Raw genomic sequence first — 24634 nt, forward strand, 5'->3', positions numbered from 1 at the left:
AGCTAGGATCTTATGTGTTGGAGACATGCAATCTAGCTACCTAAAAGGGGGCACTGTAGGTTCTATTTATACCTGCTCAAGTATGACAATGAGATCATTTTCGACCTTCTAAGGGATCCCTATTATATTTTTTTGACCTAGGCATCAAAGTCATTTTTACGCACCCCAAGCCACTTCTCCCTTTGTTTGCATGTAATTGTGTGCGTGGTAATGTGAAACACATTGATATCAGTAAGTTATAACTATTTTCTAAATTCATTTTTTTAAAAGAGTGTTTTTTAACACAAAAACTCTTCTAGTTTATAATTGACAAACAAAATTACTAAAAAAAAAAAAAAAAAACTTATCATTTTCTTCAAATTATGCTTGACGTACGATAGTTTTTGTTGGAATGATAAAATTCATTCATTATCATCTATATATATATATATATATATATTGAAACTTTCAACAATTATTTCTTATTATAAACAATCAAATGATCTTTCGAAAAATTATCTTCCATTTTGACTTGTCTACTTGTTTTTACAAACTACATATAAAATCTATATATATTGGAACAGAAGTTCATAATGCTATTCTTGAAATCTAATATATATATAAATAAATATATATTCTTCTTCAGTAAAATCTCGAGGATAAATCTCAACCATTTTAATTTGTATATACGATCAATCATAAAAAAAAATAATAAGAATAATTATATAATATCTGTTTGACCTTGCATGGGATCCATATTATAAAGAAGCTTAATATTAAAGTCCATATTACTAAATCCAATATTTTCATATAACAAATATAAAATTATAAGAGTGGTGTGTATATATAAATTAAATTATAAATTTTATGGGGCCATCTTAATGTGGGTGGATTTCCCCAGCCTGGACATTGATGAAAAGGGGAAAGTACAGTGCACTGAAAACACGATTTTCAGATTTCAAAATCTGAAGAGATTTCAACATCAACAGTATCTAAGATTACTCATTAAATTATCAGCAGTATATATTATGTGTAGTGCTACTTATATTTATAATTTTATATATAATATTATATATGTTGAGTAAAATATTTATTTTATCAATTTTTTTTAATTAAAAATTAAATTTTTTTAATATATCAAAAACTGACGAGTCATCATACTTATTGTTATACGAGTAAAAATTATAAATATAAAAAACAATTTTCATGTGTACCACATGCCCACTCTCTCGAGACTATATTACGTACCATGCACGTGAGTAATAGTGACTTCCCTTGGGCATGCACACGCTTTAATTAATTGGTCCAAGGGTCTGAAGTTTCAACTACTGAATAATGTTGCATTTATTTATTTATACGTTGCTAACACGATATTTGATTAATGAATATGTCTATATTTATGTGTTGCACCAAGTCTGGTTCATTACGTATATATGTACCCAATTCTCAATCATTGATAAAAATAAATATAGGTTTTTGGCACATCTTTGATGATTTTGGTATGTATATTGTTGAAGTACTAGTCCTTGGAATTCGGATTTTACTACAAAATTGTATTAGAAAAAAATAAAGAAATTAAGAAGATAAATTCGCGAAAAGGACTAAGATTTTCAACTCAAACGTATATCGCATGAGAAATTTGGACGGATATATATATATATATATATTAGCAATTAATTACACATTTACTTCGGCAAATTAATTAGAGCCATCAAATTCGGCCCAAATATATTGACGGACGTTGGAGCAGTATAAGAATTATTTTGACGGCTAGCTAAACAACAGAAATTAAAAATCAAGACTCAGAAAAATGCAAACAAAAAACAAACTCTGAAATTATGGTTTATTTAAAAATAATCGAATACTTTATGAAACTTACAAGCTGAACTTAAATAGTTAAAGAAAAATAAAGATTTCAATTATGGATAAATAATAAAATATAGAATAAGAGAAGTATCTCGCTAAAATCTAGCAACAAATTTAGAATAAAATCATTTTTAAAAATAAACATTATCATTAAAGAAAAATGACTTAAAATGAAAATAATAACTTAAAATGATGATTTAGAGGAAAAAATGGCTGATTTTAAGGTTGAAACATAGACCACCAAGCATAGCGTGATGAATCATGACCACAACGTGCACGTCGAAGAGAATTTTTCAAATTAAAGTCATATGCACGATTCTAATATTCATGGTCAAAATTATGGCAAAAATACTGACACGTGTGACATATAATCCATCTTTCCTTTTATTCGAAACGAGTAATCTTCACCTTTTTCAGTGCTATTTGTATTGATCTGTCTTTTCAAGATAATCCAGGGCTATTAACGTCAAAACATCTGCCAGCTCCTACATCATATATTTTTTTAATTATTTTGTGTCATAATTTTATATACATTTTTCTTTGTCGATAATCTAATATGCACATTTTGCTGTCCAATACTTGTAATTAGAATTGGCAAGTTTAAAAAAAGAAATATAAAAAAATTATTTTATAAAAAAATCTAAAGTTTAAATTTATTTAAATTTATATTAATTCATGAATTAACGTGATTTAAGGAGAAAGAATCCCAAGACTCTCAACCACGTATCACATCAAATTATATTTTATATAATATTTATCTTTGGTAATAAGGATGGTTACATATATATTTACAATAAGAAAAATGTTGGATACAAGCGGTATGCATAACCGCTATAAACGGTGCCTTGGTGGAAAATAAAACGGTTCGTTTTGGACTTGAATAAAACGGCTCGTTTTGGCTCCCATTCTCCCTCCCTCCTTTGTCCGGCAACTCCCCAAACTCCTCTTACTCCCTTCTCATTTCTAGCATCTTGTTGTAATTCCCCCCATCCCCAAACAAAAGCTCTGAAAGTTGGCGTCAAAGCCAAAGGTACCCTCTAAGTTATTCCTCTCAAAATTTATCTCAAGGGAGCAACAATGTGTGTGTCATCTCTAGCCCAACAAGCAAATTAAGAATGAAAGTTTCTCAAAATTTTTTTGCATACTAGTAAAGTTTACTGTTTCCAATTCCAAGTTTTTTTTTTTTCTTTTTCAGAAAGCCCGTAAACAAAATCCTCTTTAAGTTGCAAAACCATGACAAAAATCACTTTTTTCAAGGATCCGGAAGGAATCCAGATGTTCATTTCAGAAATAAGCTCCATAAGAGGTATTATAGGGCATGTTTAAGGATTTAAAGAATATCCATTTGATTGAATTGTTAACAAAAAATAGATAAAGAAAAAAGGTTTCCAATGCTAACCAACGGAAGTTTCTTATAAGCATTCCTTTTTCAACCCCAAGACTGCATAGAAGTCATCGCTCTTCTTTGCTTCATTTTCCATTCTCATAGAAGCCACCACACAATACAAAACAAATCAAACAAAACCAAGACACCTTTTTTTTTCTTGTCAACGAATTCACACAACCTATTGGCCTAGATGTCAGACAAAAGCTTGGCCTCCTCTATATGTGTATCTTACAAAATGGGGACTACATCTTTGTGGGTTATAACACAAGAATCATGCATTTGATTTCCATGGCAAAGAAGGGGATGGAGAGAAAAGAAAAGAAAATTAGGGAGAGAACATGCCCCCCCTAATCACTGAGAGTTTGCTGAAAGTTGAAAATAGAAAGATTGAAGATGCTGAGATGGGCTTCGTTTGGTTACCTAATTCATCTTAACTCATCATTACAATTTTTTTAAATTTTAACATAAAATATAATAAACAATTTAACTTTTTCAAATTCTAACATAATAATAATATTAAAAAATAATATTTTAATAATATTTTATCATCTCAACTCAACTCAATTCAACTCATTTTAACATCCAAACACAATTGAAGATGATCAAGGAACGTTGGAATGAACTATTTTGAGAAAAGCCACGCAAGACGCTGAGATTGAAGACGTTTTTTTTTTTTTTTTTTTAAATGCACGTGACATGGCCGACTACTCACCATCTGCGCAGCCCGTCTATCCTTAGAAGAATTGATATTTTATATATGAGAAATGATACTTGCAGTCGTGAGCGTGCAGTCGCCGTGCAGTCGTTTTGAAAAAAGTAAATAAATAAGGGACCCACCTGAAAAGAAATTAATTTTTTAATAATAGACCCCACTCTTTTTCAAAGCGACTGCACGACGTTTGCGCATTTCACGACTGTATGTAGCATTACTCTTTATATATATCACGTTCTGTTTGTTTTTACAAAATTTGTCAATTTACATCTATTTATTATAATTCTTTTAAAATCTTAAATTAAATAAAATAAATAATTTAATTTTTTTAAATTTTAAAATAAAATTATATTAAAAATTATATTTTAATAATATTTTATTTAATTTTTAACTTATCACTTTTTATTTACGAAAACAATCGAGATTTAATAAAAGAGTAATGCTATATACAATCGTGAAATGTGTAAATATCGTGTAATCATTTTTAAAAAGAGTAAAATTTATTATTAAAAAATTAATTTCTTTTCATATATATCTCATATTTATTTATTTTTTTAAAATAATTATACGACGTTTACATTCACACGATTGCGAGTATAATTTCTCTTAAACGTCTCCAGACTTTTGGATTCGAAGATGACTTGAGATGAACTAAGATGAATTGAGATAGATTGTAAATAGTAATGAGATGAGTTGTGAATAATAGTGAGATTTGTGAGTTAAAATTATTGAATAGTAATGAATAGTAATGAGATGAGTTAAGATGAGTTGAGATGAGCTGAGATGACTTACGAATCCAAACGTCTTAATGAAATCAGAGTTACCATCTTTTGAAAAATTTTACAAATCACTCTATTGTACATCACACTCTCCACACACCTCACATAAATTTTATTTTATTTTATTTCACCCCCAGCAAGTTGAACGTGCTGGAGAGTGTTATTTAGATTTTTTTCCCATCTTTTACATGCAACGGTGGTTGTTTTTCGTTGAACTTGCATATATAAACTATTCATTTAGACACGGAACCATTTAGTTAAAGAGAGAAAGGACGGTTCAATAAATTGGTATCTGAGATTCTGAAGTGCAATATAGAGGCGTCTTCCTCACTCGTATGCACGTTTGAGGCCTTTGAAGGTGGGAGAGAGTGTGCAACGGTGAAAAAAAGACTGAAAGTTTTCACCTTTGTCTCTGGGTTCGTCGCACTGTCCAGTCTCTACTTGGAAATAAAATATAAAAAGAAAAAGAAAAAACCGTTTTGTTGGTGAAGTCGGTGAGCTAAGTGAGTGTAGAGAATCAATAGAATGTCTGTGAAGAGTAGAGGAATGGGTGGAGGAGAGTTAGCTAAGAATGTTATGCCTCGGAAATGGGTTCTTTTGCTGTGCTTAGGCAGCTTCTGTGCTGGAATGCTCTTCACCGACAGGTATTTTTTTCTCAAATGGGTTTCGGTTTCTCACAATTTTCCACTTTTTAGCCACTGAAGCGGTTGCTTTTAGCTGGATTATGAAATTCACTGAGTGGGTATCAGTAAAGGGTGGAAAGCGTGGATTTTGTGAAATAAATACGAAGAGTATATCTTGATTGTACGTCTTTAACTTGTTTTAGTGGCCGCTCTTGTGAATCGGGTAATTTTTGCATTTCATGAGGAGTGTTGTAGTGAACTAATGTTTTCTGTGTATTGTAGTATGTGTGGTTTGTGAATGTGGGTGTTTTGGAATCACATAATAACCGATTCTATCCCTTTGCATTTTTTTCCTTTACACAGTACTTCGTTTTCTTCCGAATTTTCTGTGCTTGTTAAACTGTGACATATCCCGGTATCTCTATCATTAGCTGTTGAGAGTGTTGCCTGCATGAATTGTAGCGAAATTGCAAAGAGTTCGAAATATCTACTTTATATCGTTTTAATTACTGAAAATAAATTCAACTCATCCAGACCAAGTTGTTGGAGTAGGGTGAACTGATGGAGGTGCTTGTTATTTTAGGTCCATTATGGAAACATCTGATATTCAAAATTACGTTATTTTCCCCCTTATATCTGGACTAAAAATTATATTTAATACTGCTTCTCAGGCTTATTAATCTATTTTTTATTTTCTTTTTTTTTTTATGGGATTAATTTATTTTTTCTTATTGTTACCTTTTTCGGTCCTATAATTGTATGCCTTATGACCAGGTTCCACCTTAATAGATAAAAGGCTATTATTATTTCAAATAGGGAAAAAAACCTAGTTGCTAAGAGGATCTATCTTTTTATTACCTTTTTTTAGGTAACTTACATATAAAAAAGGCAGCTGTTTTTTATGCATATGCAAGTGATATTGATCAAAAGGTTTTGTATCAGGATGTGGACGGTGCCTGAGACTAAAGATATGGCAAGGACATCAAGACTTGAAGATGCCCAAATAAACATAAAATCTGAGGATGGTGATCCACAATTTGTGAGTTCATTCAGCAACTTCTAATAATGAGCCATGTCATCCATCAATAGAAGTCTTACTATTCCATCGCCTTTATATTGACGAATTACTTTATAACGAGACCATAGTGCTTGGAAATGTCGTTTCTAGTACAGAATGCCTTTGGAAGTCCAGATAACTTCATTTTTAGTTTTGGGAGAATAGGATTGGGTGGTGGGTTACTGACAATGCCATTTGATTTCTTATCCTTGAAAATTTGGTTACCATGACGATTGAAACTCTCTCTAGTTGCTTCTGGGATCATTCTTTCTTACATACTTAGCATTATGTATGATTTGTTTATCTTAAGAGTTAATTTTGCTTCTTAATGTTAATCACCTGCATTTGATATTTGTAACAATATTTTCTCTAACTTTCTTGCCTCATCAGAACGTTATACATCGAAGCAGCAATGACAGTATAGGGTAAGTGTTAAGGACACAGCATGTTATTAACAAGCTACTGTGTTGCTTGTTTAGCCTCAATTTCCCTTATATGCTTCTGCATTGACTTACATGGAAACTTTATTGCTGTTTTCGAAATGCAGGAAACTGGACAAGACAATTCCAAAATTGGAGCTGAAATCGACAGCTGCTAGGGCAGCACATGGATCTGCAAGGGATGGCTTTTCCATATCAGGAAGCTTGAAAAATATTGAAACAAATATGAAAAGAAAATACTTTATGGTTATAGGAATCAACACAGCTTTTAGTAGCCGCAAACGAAGAGATTCTGTTCGTGCTACTTGGATGCCACAAGGTGCATTAACTTGGCTCCATCTCTCTCTTTTTCTCTCTAAATTGAGAACCTGTTATATGCTATTCTATTTTCTTGTCATATCTCATCTGTGATCAATGGGTTTTCATGGATTAAACATTACTAGGTGAGAAGAGAAAGAAGTTGGAGGAAGAGAAGGGCATAGTGATACGCTTTGTCATAGGTCACAGGTGATCTTCATACGGCTTCATACCTATTGCCAGTTAGTGCCACATATACTTGTTCCTATTTATTCATGTTCCCAAAATTCTTTAAGTTACCTACTCATGCTGCTGAGCCTGGCTAGTTCTTTTACAATAATAAGACACAAAGTTTGTGGCCTCAGCAGAGCAGTTCTCTGTATTTTCTTTAATTGGCCAATTTTACTTTAAGGTGGTGCTATGCATGAACTAGAGTAAATTACATGGATTTCTTATTAATTGTTCTTTTTTCATCAGTTCGACCTCTGGTGGTATCCTTGATAAAGCAATCAAAGCAGAGGAGATGTTGCATGCCGACTTCTTGCAGCTGGTGAGCTTATTGTTGTACCTTTTTTAAGCTGTTGGACAAGTTTTAACTGCTACTGAAACTACCAGTTATTTGAAATTTGGTTAGTATGGCAATAGACTAATCAGAAATATTAATAGGCCCTCAAATTTTTTTCCTAATTATATGAAACCAGGACCATGTAGAGGGCTACATGGAATTATCAGCCAAGACAAAGACTTATTTTTCAACTGCTGTTGCCTTGTGGGATGCAGAATTTTACATTAAAGTTGATGATGATGTACATGTAAATTTAGGTGAGAAAGTTCAGTTTTCCCATATATTTTCATTCATCTTGGATTTGTGATTTGTAGATACTAAAAACTCCTTTGCTATATATCTTAGTTTTCTATTCAAAATAAGAATTATAGGATCTACGTTTCTTGAGATGAGTATACTGATTTTTATAGAAGTGATGTAGCTATCGTTCTTATTTCTTCAAAACACAGACAGAAAAATTATTTAGAAAAAAGAAGAAGAAAATGAACCAGTTGAAAATGAAGGATGATTCTTTTTCTGTGAGTGAAAGGTCATAAGTCTCATAAACAATGCACTACAAAATTTTTGTTTTCCCTTCAAAAGATGTGGAAAGTGTGACATAGAAACTAGACTGCTTATTAAACAAGCTAAAAATAGAAGTCTATTGCTAAAAAAAGGTATAGAAAGTGTATCAACACTTGATTCATAAAAATCACGTATAGAAATAGTTGGGTTAACATGTTGTTTTGTTTTTGCTGCTATCTACGCCGGAGAAGATTTTCATGGTCCTCTAACATTGATGTTTTGATTCCTATGTACTAAGTATTTTATCTGCTGGTAATTGTCATAATTGATTGATAGCAAAAATAGTGGTATTCAAAGTATTTATAATCATGTAAGAATCAATTTCTCCACTAAGTGGGTTGTCGGAGAAACTCACTTCAGATTAATTGAACTGGTTAGATCATCACTAGGGATTACTGGATTAATGGATAGTTCATTTTGATGAGAATAATGTCCATGTAGCAAAATTTTTTTGTTGATATATCTACTCCTTTCAAATTTATTATCCATGTTAAAAACATTTCCAATATTAACCATAAGGGAAACTAGATTCTGATTATTAAGCATTTTTGCATAAACCACACAAAATTTGCTCACAGAGGCTATTATTGAAATACACGATTGGCTCTATCTGGAGTTTATTAATAAGGAGAAATTTATTTGAGTGCATAATATCACTCTTTTTAATACGTTAGGTCCTTTACCTCATTTGAGTTTATTTACTTTTATTCTATATATATATATAAAATAATAAATAGTAATAAAAAAAAAAAAACCTCATTTGAGTTTATTTACTTTTATACTGCAGCTACCCTTGGAACGATTCTAGCTAGACACCGTATAAAACCTCGAGTTTATATTGGCTGCATGAAGTCTGGTCCTGTTCTTGCTCGGAAGTAAGCTGATTTTTCTGTTTTTTAACTAGCTGAATATATTGTAAAGGATAAAAATCTGGTTTCTTCATCGTCCTTTTCTGAAACAGGGGAGTGAGATACCATGAACCAGAGTATTGGAAATTTGGCGGGGTGGGAAACCGCTATTTCCGTCATGCGACAGGACAATTATATGGTATTTCAAAAGATTTGGCTACGTATATATCAATAAACCAGTAAGCTTTCAGTGTTTTTACTTTTTGTGTTAAAAGAAAATTCGAAGTTGTTATGATTGAATGAGCTGACAGCCAACAGGTGGTTACGATGCCACAGAGCTCGTTATAGTTGAATGAGCTGATCTTTAATCTTCAGATGATAATGTTGTTTGGAATAATCTCAGGAATGTACTGCACAAATATGCCAACGAAGATGTTGCATTAGGATCTTGGTTAATTGGTTTAGATGTGGAGCATGTGGACGATAGGAGACTTTGTTGTGGAACACCTCCAGGTAATGTAAAGTTTCATTTTGTCACTTAATTACTTTTTCCTTTTCCTTTTTGAGGAATTGCGACCACTTTCTACCATTTGAATAGCATTTCTTTTAATAAAGCAACTTGTCAATATCTTTCCGCAAATGAAAAATGTGTCTAAATATGTTAGGGGTGTGCAACCGGATTCGGCTCCGGATATCCGGCCATAATCGAATCTGGATTCTAAAAACCGGGCGGTTATCCATCTAGATTAATCCAGAAATAATCCGGGCGGATAACCAGATTCAAATATCCAGATTTTTTTCCCCTTTTTGGCTATAAATCCGGATATCCGGATTGTAACCAGATTTATTAATATTTAAAAAAAAAAAAAAACTGTTTAAACTTTAAAAAATACTTTTATAGCACTTTTTAAAATAAATAAATAAATAATATTGTTGTTACATAACAATGCAAAATATTAATTTACAAAGAACAAAATAAATAATAATACATCATAACTAATTAGACTAATACAATGCTACTACTCTTCACATCATAACTAATTGGAAGCATGATTTTTTTTTTTTAAAAAAAGGGACCCGGTTATGGATAATCGGGTCATAAAACCGGATCCGTAACTGGATCCAGGTTTCAACCGCCCTACCCGGATACACCTAGATTCCGGGTTTCGGACCAGATTGGGAAAAAATCTGGCCCAGTTCTACACCCCTAAAATATGTGCATACTGGATGTGAAAACTCTTATATTTTTTTGGCAAAGGAATTTATCAAATGTCAGTTTTCTAAAACCTAAACCAACTCAGAATTTTATTTCTAAAACCCATAGCCACTCGATGTATATAAACTTATGAAGAAATAAAACACTGGTTAGGAAATGCATTATAAAAAATCTAAACAGACTTTATTTTATAATTATATATAGTAATTTTATTTAGTCCCATACCTTATCTATAACTCAAAGTTATTCTAAATATTTATTGAATACATATTAATTTTATTTTGAATAGAAATTTAGATTTTCTGTCAGGTAATCTTACTATTTATTTATTGAATACATGTTCATTTGTTCATGTATTGTAATTACTAGGTACCCATTAAGTCTGTGAAATGACCGGCTCCGGGTTAGAAAATTGATTCTCTCTGATTTGTCTAGCTTTTAGTTCTGCTCAACATCCTGAATTGCCAAGTCTAATCTGTGGCTGCTGTGTGGCTCTAAAATAGTTTTGCTGTTTTCAACGAAATCTGAGTTACACTTTTTCTTCACAAATATCATGCTTTTCTTTAGTCTCTATTGTCACCAATTGGTACCAATTATGGATCATTTTTTATGCTTTCTTACTGTCTCTCCATTTCAAATTAAAACTTGAGTAGGTTGGAGCAGGTATTAGTTTTCAGTATAAGGAAGAAACAATAACGTGAAGTTTGGCATTTGGCCTACCAGTTCATCAACTCTGTTATAATCTAACAATTCATTGGTCCAAAATTCAAATATGCTCAAGAATTGATTCTGGTTCACTAGACACCATGGAACTCTCGGTCCTTTCCATTATTGCTAATTTTATTTTATAAGGTTAAACTTAAGATTACCTGATTAGTACAAATATGCTCTATGATATGTTCATACGATGGAAACACAGCACCAAGCTCTATGGTGCTAAAATTTCAATTTTTTCAGAAGGGCGAAGATAGATTTTAAAAAATGAACTGCTGCTTGCATTGATTTTCCGGTAAGAGTCGGTGTATCCTGATGATGTGTTCCTGCAGACTGTGAGTGGAAGGCACAGGCCGGAAACATCTGTGCTGCTTCATTTGATTGGAAGTGCAGTGGGATTTGCAAGCCTGTTGAAAGAATCTCAGACATTCACCAGCGGTGTGGTGAGGATGAGAGTGCTCTGTTGACTGCAAGCTTCTGAGAGACAGGCAGCTGTTCCTCCAAACTCAGGAAGGATTTACATATACATGAAGAGAAAATCATATAAATGGTCATTATATATCCTAGACAATTTCTTCATATTTTGTTAAGTATAGACTACAGTGGAAGTTTTCACTACCAGCATAAGAGATCACAATTAAGGAGAAGAGAGGTCTTGCTGCTGACGAGCCTGCAATTTAGTAGAGGAAGTCAACCTCTATAGCGGCAAGAGAGAATGAACAGAATTACAATCTATATTCTTTATATGGTGGGAGGGCTTTATTCTTTGTTTTCTGCCATGCATCACCATTGAGCTCAATAATGTGGTAATAATCTTTGTGAACAACTTTTGCTTCATATATAATATAATTTTTGTTAATGTCTAGCTCTTCCCCCTTCAAAGCAACAAGTACAGCTTCCCAATGAGAGAAGATCTTCATCTTTATATACTCTGCCGCAGGTTCAAAGTTTCCTCTCTGTCTAACCTCCTCAAGATCTGAAGTTGCTCTTGAAATCTCTCGAATCCCGAGAGTTCATTAGTTGCATTTATATGACAACATTAATTAATGTCGAAAAAAGGTTGTGACCTTTCTGTAAAAGTAAACTAATACAAAAAGAATTTCCACTAAACCCATGCTCACTAAGTACGTACCTAGCTAGCAGCCTACGCCACACGTACAACTTAAAACTCACATCAAAGAGTACTACAGATGGTAACCCCTTTTTTTTTATTATTATTGTTGTTGTTGATGATGATGTTTCTGAGCTTCGATCATCCTTTATTTATACGCAAAAGATAATGGAATTCAAAGAATGACCAATATATTATATACAAAGTTATATGGTGTTACTTAAAACCTAGCAAAAAGACAATGCTGCTAATTAATAAGGTAGAGAGGACGATGTTTTTTCTCTCATCTGTTGGAGCTTCCAAAACCTGCAAGAGAAGCTGAAATCCAGATGAACTACAGTACTTGTTCCTAACCTTACCTTGTCATGAAGCTGTCCACACTGCTGAATCTGGTCAAACGAAATGCCTTGAATGAGAGAGAGAGAGAGAGAGAGAGAGAGAGAGAGAGAGAGAGAGAGAGAGAGAGAGAGAGAGATTAACAAAACAAGTGAAGCAGTTGTGATGCACAGATCAAGCTATGATTACATGTGATATTGGCACGGCTCAATCAAATTAACAGAGCTCTAGCCTGAGAGTGCTGTTTTCTGATTGAACCGCGCCAACATCTCACGTTATATTTTTACTGAGCGATAGCGTAACCAGTTCCTTGTACAGTCTCATCATGCAGATTTTGCTGTAATTGTCTAAGAGAGAGAATAAACGTAGTCGTGAAATCAAGAGTCAAGAGATGCTGCTGGACGCACACACATACACAATAAAATATCCAGCAAGCATGTGTACAAAGAGACCTTCAAGAGGCTGAAATGAATAGCTTCAAGGACACAGAAGAAACAAGCTAGAGCTCGGCAAAGAAAGTGTGATGTGTTTGTTTGGAGTAAATGGGATGCGTTGCGAGGATCTCATATATTAATGTGGAGCCTGAGAGAGGGAGGCGGATCGCATTGAATTTGCCAACAACCCCACAACGTAAAGGTGGTGGGTGCATTGAATTCAAACTAAGCTTGCTGAGGGCAAAACCTTGATCATTCAATTTTTGTATTATGGGATTAAAAGAGGGCATGTTGGTATTGTGTCACCAACATTTGAAATTCGAGAGGCTAAGAAAATAGGTCCTTACTTGGTTGGTGAACTTAATCTTTAGGTGCCACCAAACCAACTTTTGAATTCCAGTCAAATTAAATTAGTTTTCAAACAAAAATTTACCAATTTCTTCCCGGCCCCTACACAAACATGCATATATTGGGAAATGGAAAAGAAAATTTCTACTCTACGGATATATATGCTAACAAAACCCGTAGAAATCCATGCATATATAGCTAAGAAACTTCGGTCGACAGACTATATTTTGGGCATCTTCGTTTTGTTTCTCTTGTAACAGCCGACACTGCAGAAAGTAATCCCTTAACCACATGCACTGTTTGGTTTAGTGTTCTGACAGCTTCCGACCATGACTTTGGCGCGGTAACTAATTATATTCTGACCCATGCATGTCACCAGAAGCTTTGGTCAACAATCAACGCTCAGCAATTACAAAAGTTTTAGGCCTGTTTAATGTTGAGTTGAGTTGAGTTGAATTTTTTTTTTTATAGATAGTAATAAATTTAGATGGTAAAGTGAGTTTTGTAAATACTACTTAAGATTAATTTAGATGTGTTTTGATATTAAGATGAGTTTAGATCTATTTATGGAAAGTTGAAAAGTGTGTCTCATGTGTAAAGCGATGTTGAGTTCAAAAGGGTTGTGAGTCTCACGTATAAAGAAGCTTTGAGTTGAGATGAGTTTTAATAATTTGAGAATTAAGTGTTTTGAATATTAGATTCAGCTTAAAATTAAACTGAAATATTGAGTTGATCTTAATTCAATCCAAGTTCCAAACATGCTGACTTTCAACCTACATCAAGAAAGGCACACATATATATATATAGTACTAATTATATATATGTATATATAGTTATATATCTCTTTAACATTAAAAAATGTGAGTGGACTTGCATTTCATCAATAACTTGATCAATTTGTTAGTGCCCCTTAATTAATCTGTTCTTTTGAAGTTGCATTTGAATTGTAGCCCGGTCCCTAGCTAATGGATGCAACACGAAGACTGGCCTTGCAGGTGACACCACAACCACAGTCTCTTAATTAGTTCGGTCGACTTTCCTAGTTCACCTAAGATATCAAGAGCTAAAAGCAAAGTTACAGCAAAACCATGTCTTTTTCCTCTACCAAATTATGGCAAACCGCGCGACCACCTTCTAAGTTAGAAGATTGGTCAAGCCTGAGCCATTCACATGCCCAAATGTGTTTGATCTTCCATGATTTACCATGCATAGCTAATATTTACATGTACAACGCCAGTCTATATAAATTTGACATGCATGCATGTATATATAATAATAGCTCCTGTAGTTTATCTCATCTTGGGTACCCCCCAGATCAACTAATAATTTTAGATCACAAGCAAGGGGGCATCAAACTGATGGGTGGAAAAGCTAAAAAGGTATAATAGCTAGGGTTTCACCTCATCACATGCATGCGCGCGGCCCCGACGCTGTCTTCATGTTTACTATATATATATATATATATATATATATATATCAAGAGCATCATGTAGTTAGGGAGAATTAATTATCAGAAAACAACTGATGCAACAATATAAATTGGCTGACATAAAAGTAAGTGAATTAAGAGATCGAAACCAAATAAAACCACAAATTAACTAATTAATGTTGGAAGCGCGGGGCCTAGAAATTTGAATCATGCATGGGACCCTGCTAGCTAGAATGGCCTCGCCTTATGGCAATGCTTGGACACATTCATTATTGTTGTCAGAATCCACGTCTAACTCATGTTATTGGTTGAAGCGTAGTACTGTTCCTGATCATAAAGGTGTTGTCCATAGACAGAACAAAGATGAAACAAATCTTGGAGTAAATACCAAGTGAAATTAATGTCCTGCGTTTTTGTCTGTGTGTGTGTGTGAGAGAGAGAGAGAGAGAGATATCAGAGCTGGAATTCGAAATCAGCGCATGAATTTATGTGATGGAAGATTCTCTAATAAATATTTGCTCATCCTTACATTAGTTTTTGTTTCATAAATGATCATATATTGGAGGAGTACTATCTAAGAGAGAAAACGTGAAAAAGAAATCAATGCTAGCTGTTAGATCTATTGATTTGTATTTACACCAGGCCGATCGAATAAGATCACTATATATCTTGAGACCTCGTTAATGTACGTTAGAGAAAAAGCATATATATATATATATATATATATATAATCCCATGCATGTTGATTCAAATTAAGAATAGTAACAAGTAATTGGAGGAAATAAAAAAGATCATGAATTAATAAGAAACCTCTATGTTTTTTATTGAACCAAAGTCGATCGATCGAGCAACTAATTAATTAATTAATTATAAATTTGTAAGAAATCTCTTATATTAATTAAGCTGGAAAGTAATCCTAGCCTAAGCAAACTTTGATTTAACCCTATCGGCCTAGGAATTAGTAACAGATTGAGAAAAGAAGCAAATTAAAGCTGCTAGCTAGCCGTAGTACTACCGTGGATTATCACCTTTCCAAAGAAAATTGACATCTTAACCAATATTTCAATTATTCCAGTTAATTTACAACTGTCCCTCGTGCTATTATTTTCTCTTTTTTAGGTTCCATCCATGGATGGCTTAGCTAAATTATATTATGATCTTCTTTTGATTGAAAAGTACGTACAAATGATTAAATTCTAATTATTAAATTCGGTGAAAAAAATCAGAAAACCACAGTTTGGTCTCAAGTACTATTCAAGGACTGTTTAAATCTTGCTATATATGATCAATCAAACTCCTTAATCTTCAAAGAAAATTAATCGATCTTCGGTTTAAAGTTGAAGTATATATATATATATATATATATGATATATATGGGTGCATGCAAGATTTGTGGGTTATAGGATTCTTCCTTTTCTTGTTATAAAAGAAACATATATCAAAGGAAGAAGAATTAGGCGTTCTCGATTGTTTTCGCAAATGAAATTAGACGAAATAAATTGAGATTAGAGTTAAAAGTTAAATAAAATATTATTAGAATATATTATTTTTATTTTAAAATTTAAAAAAATTTAAATTTTTTATTTTATTTTATGTAAAAATTTTAAAAAAATTATAATGACTAAATCAGATGAATTGAAAATAATTATGAAAACAATACTTAGTACTATAAGAAGACAGAAGCAAGTAATTAGGATATTATTGCCAAACCCTAATTTCGATCCCAAGCCGGCAAGCCCTGCCAAACAATAGATCTTGCTCGCCGTGGTGTCCCTTCCCTCACGTGAATTAAGGCTGGACGTCATGTCTGTTTCCCATCTTCTTTTGAGAACAATTTCACTTTTAATGGCTATTTTCACGTGTAAACTCTGCAATGCATTAATTACCTTTCAACTGATCATTCCGCCATCCTGTATATTATCATCGATACCAAACCCTGGTCTCTTGTTATCTTTTCGTTTATTTTTTTGTCTAGCTAGCTAGGGTTCTCATTGTTTAAATCCTGAACAGCTGTACGATATTGATGTCCGACCTAAGGCAACCTTAATTTGGAGAAGTAAATGTAAATCTCAAGTAGTGCAATTAATAAGGTATAACTTCACCGCTAAAGTTGATGATGTTCTCTTGCAGTTTTGACCATAAAGCCATCAAAACACAAAAAGCAGATTGAAGGGGTCTGCGATTCATAAGTACGGCTGCAAAATGGTTTTTGGTATAAGTTATTTATAACAGCAAAACAGCTAGAGGGTGAGAATTGAAGCACAAAAATTTTAAACACCTCCTTATAAAGATGTAAAAAAACCTGGACCGTTGTTCTTTGGCCTTTGCCAGACATCTTTTCTTGAAGGATGAAATCTCCGCACACGGGCATCCTAGTTCTGTTGGTGGCGCAGAATAACACTGACCCGTCTTCTGATTCTCTAGCTACTATGCTAAGTTGTATCTAGCTAGAGACCATGCACAACCAATTACGCGAACTCTAATAAATGAAATCAGTACTAACTACTGAGACTCGCTAGTAGAAAGTAACCCTATTGCCTCCCAAAAACAACCGAAGCTAAACTAATTTGCTAAACATTGATTAACTGACCAACAAAGCGAATTAAGTTGGTTGTTCAGGCTAAAAATATGCATAAATAACGTAACAATAAAGGGAACCACATCTAGCACTTACTTAGCTGATGAATCGCCTCCTACAGATCTGCTACCGTAGCCTGCAAATTAACACCAAGACATACATATCACAAACTGCATCCCCTGGGCTCCATCTAAAACGTTAAAACGATGGTGGAAGGAATATAATTAAACACAATAATTTAAAGAAAGTTTTTTAAAAAGAAAAATACTATAGACACAAAGAAATCTCACAAAAGGGATTCCCCCTCCCCCGTGCCTGCCACCCCTGCCCTCTCCTGGTGCCTCTCTCTGTGCCGGCCATGGTTGTCAAGAACTACCTCAGGGTGGGCAAAAGAAGCTGGCAGTCCAAGTGGCACCGTCGGCATAATGGAGCTCACGAGAGCTCGCTATGCACGTTGGTGCACATTTCACATACCGTGTGCGTGGTTGACCGCTACGTGGCCGGGGTGGTCGATCGGGATCTGAGCCAACAACTTGCATGGTAGATGGTCACTGTCCTTTGGCCGTTTGTGGTGGTCGGGAACCACCTCGGGATGGAGAAAGAGAGATGGAAAGGGGGAGGAGGGGAGAGGGGGGAGAACGAGAGAAAAAACGAAAGAAATAAGGAAGATGTGGCACACTATTAGTGTGTCATATCAATATGTGGGATCCATTTGTGTATCTAGCAGCCCTCTTTTAAAAAATCAATCTTCCAATTAAATTGGACCCAACACCACCTTTTGACCCAAATGAATCGAGTGTCTTCGATTTCTTGGGATCCAGAACCGAAAGCATATATCAATTACAGAAGAGCATCAGCCCACACTAGTTTAGGAATTACAAAGATAACGAACAAGAGAAAGAGAACAAAATCGTACTGAATCACTGAGCTCAAGGCCACCCTTGATAACTTCTCTACCACTCCGTGAAACGACAGTGACCTTCATCTTTGAGAGCAAAAGAAAGAAGACCCACTTCACAAGTAATGCAAGCAAGGAAAATTCTTGGGCTTTGGATCGAAGTTGCTCAAAAGGCGTCGTAGCACAGGCCGAAAGGAAGCTAGCTAGTAGCTACCGATTATTGGTGTAGAATAAACACAAAGGGTTGTTGTTTGGTCCTTCAACCAAGCCAACGAAAGAACAACGGCTAGACGGAGAGAGAAAGAGACAACGAAACGGGAAAAGAAAAAAAATAGAGAGAGAGAGATATATATATATATATAGTTTTACTGTTGATGGTTATTTGTGAATAAAATATGGGTTATGGATGAACAGTGCCTCTCCAAGTTTGGATAAGTCTTTGGAATTACTGTAGCTCAAAATCTAAACTAAACATTTTTTACTAGTCCAATGTAGATTACAAGTCCAAAATTTATCTATATTTTGGATTTCACCGGTGTGTTTTAATAGTGGTAAATCTTTCAAATACTCGTTTAGGATTTTATAAAACATTGTCGGTTCCTAAAAAGAGATTGGTTGTGCATATTTCTATTAATCATTGAGAGAAAGATGTACAATCTTTAGACCTTTGTTGGAGTTCTTTGTCTCCATTATGTATTTTTTTCCACTGCCACGACTTATTAAATGAAACAAATCAAATCAACTTTTTATTTGTTGATTTTGAAAAAGTATTTTATTCGTTATATTTAAATTAAATTTGTTAGATAATTGAGAATTTTATTATTCATTGATGTATCATGCACAGTTTTATATAATTGGAAGCGAAGGTAATATTCAATTGTTTTATTTGATGTCACTACAAGAAAAAGCCGTTTATGCGGCCAAAGAAAATTGTGGCGAGCTGGTGTTGGACGACAAAAGGCCTTTTTAACTGTAGCGGTGTTTTTCTTGTGGAGAGCGAGTAAACGACCGCTAAAAAGACTATATGCGGAGACAACATGTCGCCGCAAATATAATCCTAGATAATATAACACTTATGGGTCTTTGACGGCGACATTTTCACTGTATCTGCGGCAATTTTGAAGCGCTGCAAAATGTGAGATTAAAATCCCGCAAAGTGCAACGCGCGTCCCCTTCTTTCTTTTTCCCCCTTCTTTCTTTACCTCTCCCGCTTCTTTCTTTTTCCCCAAATCGAGACTCCCTCTCTATCGTTTGAGTTTGCTGCCGCCTTCCCAAGCCGTGCCTGCTGCAGTGCCGTCGCCACCTCGCCGAGGAGATGAGTCTCTCAATCCTCCGTCTGTTTCTTTCTCTATCTTTGTCTATGTGTGTGTGCGCCTCTCTCCCTGTCGGTTTCTCTCACTCTCTATTTCGCCCTAATTTTCTCTCTCTCAGTTTCATCGTCGTATGTGGGAGATCTCAGCCGGATCGTGGACGAGGGGGGCTGCTGCTCAATGAATGGGTCTGTACGTGTTTTTCAAATTTTTCCCCTCCCGTTTTAGGTATGTATTGCAAGCATTTCATCTGAGCATAGTGCTATTCTTCATCTATGTTTGTTTTCATTTTGTAGATTTGCAATCCTGTGAACATTCCTCTATTCTGTTGTTTCAATTATTAGTTGGCTATTTTTTGTTTCAGATTAAATGCTTGCAGGGAAGGTTGATGATGTCGAGAGCTTTTAGTATATTCAGGTCCATGCCTTTTCTTTTCCCAAATAGTTGGCTATTTTTTTTCCTATGTGTTTCTGAATTCCTCATGGTTGTTTGTAGTTGTATCATGATTGACCCTTTTATGGAGGGCTTTTTTTTTTTTCTTTTTTTTTTCATGCAAGTAAAATATGGGTCGGAAATATGTTTTCAAGTGATCTTCAAAACTCTCAGTCTCTGGCCTTTCTTGCTTGGCCGGCGATATAGTTTACTTGTTCTCTTGTTGCTAGATTTACTTGTTCAAAAATTGCTAGCTATAGTGATCTTCAAAAATTGCTACATTTACTTGTTCTCTTATTGAACTACTGATTTCTACCTATCTGTTTTACCGGTCAAAAAAAATTTTTTTTATTGAAATTTTTACTAGCTAGGTATTTGGATGCTCATAGTATCTCAATGAGTTGAATACATGTCATTCATACTCTTTCTGGTTCTGATTGCCGTAAAACCAGATTCTAATAGCTCTCTTTAGATGTTTTCTAGTAGCTCTCTTTCTAATAGCACATAATTCTAATAGCTCTCTTTCTGATCATGGATCATACTTGGTAGCTAGGTTGACTTGCTAGCTATCAGCTCCACTTATCTCCAAATGGTCTAGGATTTATAAGTCTCTGAAAATGTCATTTAGGGTCACTGACTCGAGCCATTAAGGCTGCTGCCTCATGTGTTAGTATTTGAGGCATGTGTTAGAATTATCTCTCAATTTGATTTTGCTGGTTTGGTATCTTGAGACTTTCATTTCACTTTTGTTTTCTCTTGTAATTCTTGTATAATTTTGATGATCTTGAGGATTAAATATTAGCTTGAGGACTTTGGTTTACGCTCTTAAGTTGGTTTACGTTACATAATCATCGAGAAAAAATTTCGTCAACCTATGTTAATATATCTAGTACTATAGTTCAATGATTAGAGAATTTATAAAGTTTTCATAACCGACTCAGGAAGTAATAATTAATTATATAATTGGGATTAATATGAGTGATCACCATTCTTTTTAATTAAGTTATTATGTGCAAATTATACCTTGTACCGATGGTATTAATGATCAATAGCTATATCTACATTACTGAGATTTGCTATTTTTCCTGCAATTTTATTGGACAATATATTCTATTAGAATTTAATGATTTTGGTAAAGTATATATATACACACACATATATGTAAGTCAGCTAAAATAACTAGCAAATATGCCTCAGTACCATTGATCTATATGCAACTTGTGTTCTAGTTTCAAGATTTTGACCATTTGAAGATTTTATTCAAACCGAGAAGATAAAGACAATAAAGAAGGCAGGGGAATAATCACTGCACATGATGCTTTCCAGTACTACTGCATGCATGCTTCAGTGTTTTTTTTAATGTTTGTATCATTTAGTTTTTATGTTGGAGCTTAAAGTTTTATGTTTGTTTTGGTTGGACTCATTACATTCTCTCAGACTTGTTCTTCCAAGAATCATAAACAAGAGGTTTAACATTTGAAAAGAAAATTACTTAGAGCCACAGAAGAAATAAATATATTGGAGGTTAGTACATATTAGAACTTTGATGCTTTCTTTTTGGTTACTATACAATTTTTGGCTGTGAAAATGTTTACATATTTAAAGTTGTTGTGGCTGTATGTGAAACCCATATGTGCACATTATCCAAGATTGCATTTAGTGAATCTATTGCAAACATATTTCTGAGGATGTTTTGTCAATGATACAGGTGAAATCCATGTGTCATGTTTGTATCTTCAACTTTTATATGATGTTTATCTTTTAGGGACATTTATTTTTATTCTTTTGGTTAATTTTTATTGTGCTTGGATGTATATTTATTTTCCTTAAAATATAAAATTAGTGCATCGCTTGGATTTTGATGAATACCCTGTTCTGCATTTATATTTTTTTTAGGCATAATTGTTCTTTGCTGCGAATCCTAATTCGCTGCAGATATATTTTTTTAATGTTTATCATTATTTGCGGCGAGTAGTATTCGCCACAAATAGTTGTTTCTGGAGAACTAATCTAGCGCCAAAAATGATTCTACCTTGCGTAAAAAGCTTATTTTCGACGACACTTTTTCGCAGAAAAAGATATTCCATCCTACGAAATCTGAGGGTCACCGTAATTGATCAACACAGACGATTTATTCTCGGCCAATTTGCTGCGAACGCATATCGGTCGCATGAAGTCATTTGTGGCGGAAAATATGCCTTTTGCTGCGAATACTACTCGCCGCAAAAGGCCAGATTTTTTGTTGTGACAACAACAAAAACACTAAATATGACTCCCACCAAACTGCGAAGTGTTCTATTTTAATGAATGAATGACACATTGGTATGGTATCTACTGTTGGCTGCAAAGACTGTTATTTAAATTGTCATGGTTGCTTCTTCACTAAACTTGCATCAATTTCCGATCTGTTTTAACTTTGTATTCTTCCACTTCGTACTTTATGAACATGTTTTAACTACTTTGTATATTTACTTTACCATATCCTATATAATATGTCCAGTTTAGACATCCACGTATTCCTTACCCGCATGGTGAATTTGAATAAATCCGTACCATTATTAATTAGATTGATGTTTCTGTCTATTATACAGTCAATCATATAGTACTATTACCTATTGATTGTGATATTCATAATTCTTAGTCGATTTTTAGCAATAATTTGCCTTTACAAAGAATATTTAATTCTAGGAAGAACTTTCCTATTCTTCCAATTGGGCAAACGTGCATTAAACGTTAACGTTTTGTTTAATGCATAAGAAAAACTTATACATACTTCAAAACGTCATCGTTTTGTTTAATGCATAAATCTTTCCCACTCCTTCTTGATTCTTCCAGTTCCATCTCTCTATCAACTCTCTCATCTTTCTCTCTCGCACCCACACACACAGACCTTTATGTCTCACTTTAGCCGTCGTCGAGCCTGTGTGTCTCTTACCTACATTCTATAAGTATCCCAAGGGCTTTAAATTAATTTTGAGTTTTACAATGGATGTTTCAGATTGGATTATGGAGGATAAGATTCGTGAATAGATTTGGAGGATAGGGTTAGGATTTGTGTGATGTATAGAGATTTGTGTGAAAGGGTTTTAATCCATAACCATTAATTAATTTAGAGGTTTTAATATTGAAACTCCAATCTGTTTTGGGGTTTAAAACTAAAATTCCTAAATTAAATCTAAAGTTTCAAAACTGAAACCCCAAAACTGTTTCAATGTTCATGACTATAATTCTTGTTGTTATGTGATTTTTGCATCATACCATCGTGTCAGATTTTTGTAATATCATTGTCACATGTCCAATCTTAATCCAACGATCTCATGGTTTGTACTTTTAATTTTTAAACTTTTTCACATATCAATATAATATTTGTATTTATGATTTTTTTTTCTTATTTTGTTTTTCAAATTTTATAGTCTCACTTGGCCATCACCCCCAAATCCCAATCTCAAGACTGATCAAAGTCAATATCAAAGTCGTCTTTATCTTGCTACAATTTTAGTCTTTAAATTTCATTGAAACATTATTATTCATTTAAACTATTTGATAATTTTTAATAGTTTTAGATTAATTTGTATTACTGTAATAGGTTAGAATTATTAGTTAAAACTTAGAAGTTAATAGTTAGAAGTTAGATTTTTATGGTTTATGTTTTAACCTTTGTTTCATTTTCTGTAATTTGTATAAGATAGTTTTTATTTTTATTTACTTTTTTTTTTTTTTACATTTTACTTTAGACAAATTTTTTAATATATGGACCCAAAATGGTCCATAAAGAAATAGGTTCTTAGCTATTTTTTTAGTCCAAAAACAAGTTTGGCCCCAGTAGACCATGAGCCCATTTGGGTTGGATGGGGGCAGATCTTGGTCCATCTGCCCCCTGGCACTTGAATGAGGGACCCCATCCCGGAGTGTGGGGCTGGATCCCGAGGGAGAAACTCCAACCCCAAATGCGGGGTGCAGGAACGCCCCTAAGGGAGTTACGGGTGCATGCTTGTTAGACTATGGTGGATTTTGATGAGCCTTTTGGCAAAAAATGGTAAGTACACAATTATTTTATAATTTATATATATATATAATATTATTATTATCATCTTTTAATCTCAACCCATTAAAATCAAATAACATACATGCATATAAATACAAAATATAATAATATTTTTTAAACAATTGTGTAAGAGTTATAAAATAATGGAAAATGTTACTATGCTCCTTACTTTATACCACTCATTTTATCTCTTGATGTGATACCACAATACGGTGTTATGTGACTTTTTAATCTTCATCTTTTTGTATTTTTAGAAGTTATTTTGTTTTAAATATATATTTTTTTAATTTTTTTAAAAAGTCACGTGATACCTTATTATAATACCACATCAAAAGAGTAAAATGAGTAGTATAAATTAGGGACATAATAATATTACTCTTAAATAATTGTGTCTAGGTGATTTTTTATCATTTAACACTAGATGAACTTTGGAGGAGATCAATGAGTTAAGATTTATAGTTGGGAGTTACCTGTGCTAGTTTGCCGGCTCTTGCACGCTTCCTTCCCTCCAGAGTCCACGCATTCTGTTCCATTATAGTTTAGCATTTTTTCTTTAATAAATGTTATAAGTATGTTAAAATTATATAAAATTAATTTCATAAATTGATGTTATTTCGTACTATCTATTAGATTTTTTTTATAACAATAATAACTTTAGATAAATTA

At 33.6% G+C, this 24634-nt stretch overlaps 1 protein-coding gene across 1 annotated transcript; it reads left to right on the forward strand.

Annotated features, from left to right (window-relative positions):
* The first annotated feature begins 4999 nt into the window (after positions 1-4999).
* Positions 5000-11914, forward strand: LOC108990753 (probable beta-1,3-galactosyltransferase 4). Its single transcript, XM_018964823.2, has 11 exons — positions 5000-5367; positions 6289-6385; positions 6794-6828; positions 6951-7162; positions 7287-7350; positions 7618-7690; positions 7842-7962; positions 9057-9144; positions 9231-9356; positions 9521-9630; positions 11380-11914. Exons 1-11 carry the CDS (start codon positions 5249-5251, stop codon positions 11526-11528), a joined length of 1194 nt encoding a protein of 397 aa, XP_018820368.1. The 5' UTR covers positions 5000-5248; the 3' UTR covers positions 11529-11914.
* Positions 11915-24634: the final 12720 nt, after the last annotated feature.

Source organism: Juglans regia, chromosome 3 (genome assembly GCF_001411555.2).
Source record: "Juglans regia cultivar Chandler chromosome 3, Walnut 2.0, whole genome shotgun sequence".
Classification (NCBI taxonomy): Eukaryota; Viridiplantae; Streptophyta; class Magnoliopsida; order Fagales; family Juglandaceae; genus Juglans; species Juglans regia.

Excerpts from the sequence above, each read along its gene's own strand:
- LOC108990753 (XM_018964823.2), top strand. The coding sequence starts at position 5,249 with ATGTCTGTGAAGAGTAGAGGAATGGGTGGAGGAGAGTTAGCTAAGAAT. Across the intron at positions 7,163-7,286 it reads TGCTACTTGGATGCCACAAG|GTGAGAAGAGAAAGAAGTTG; the intron begins GTGCATTAACTT and ends AAACATTACTAG. Across the intron at positions 9,631-11,379 it reads TTGTTGTGGAACACCTCCAG|ACTGTGAGTGGAAGGCACAG; the intron begins GTAATGTAAAGT and ends GTGTTCCTGCAG.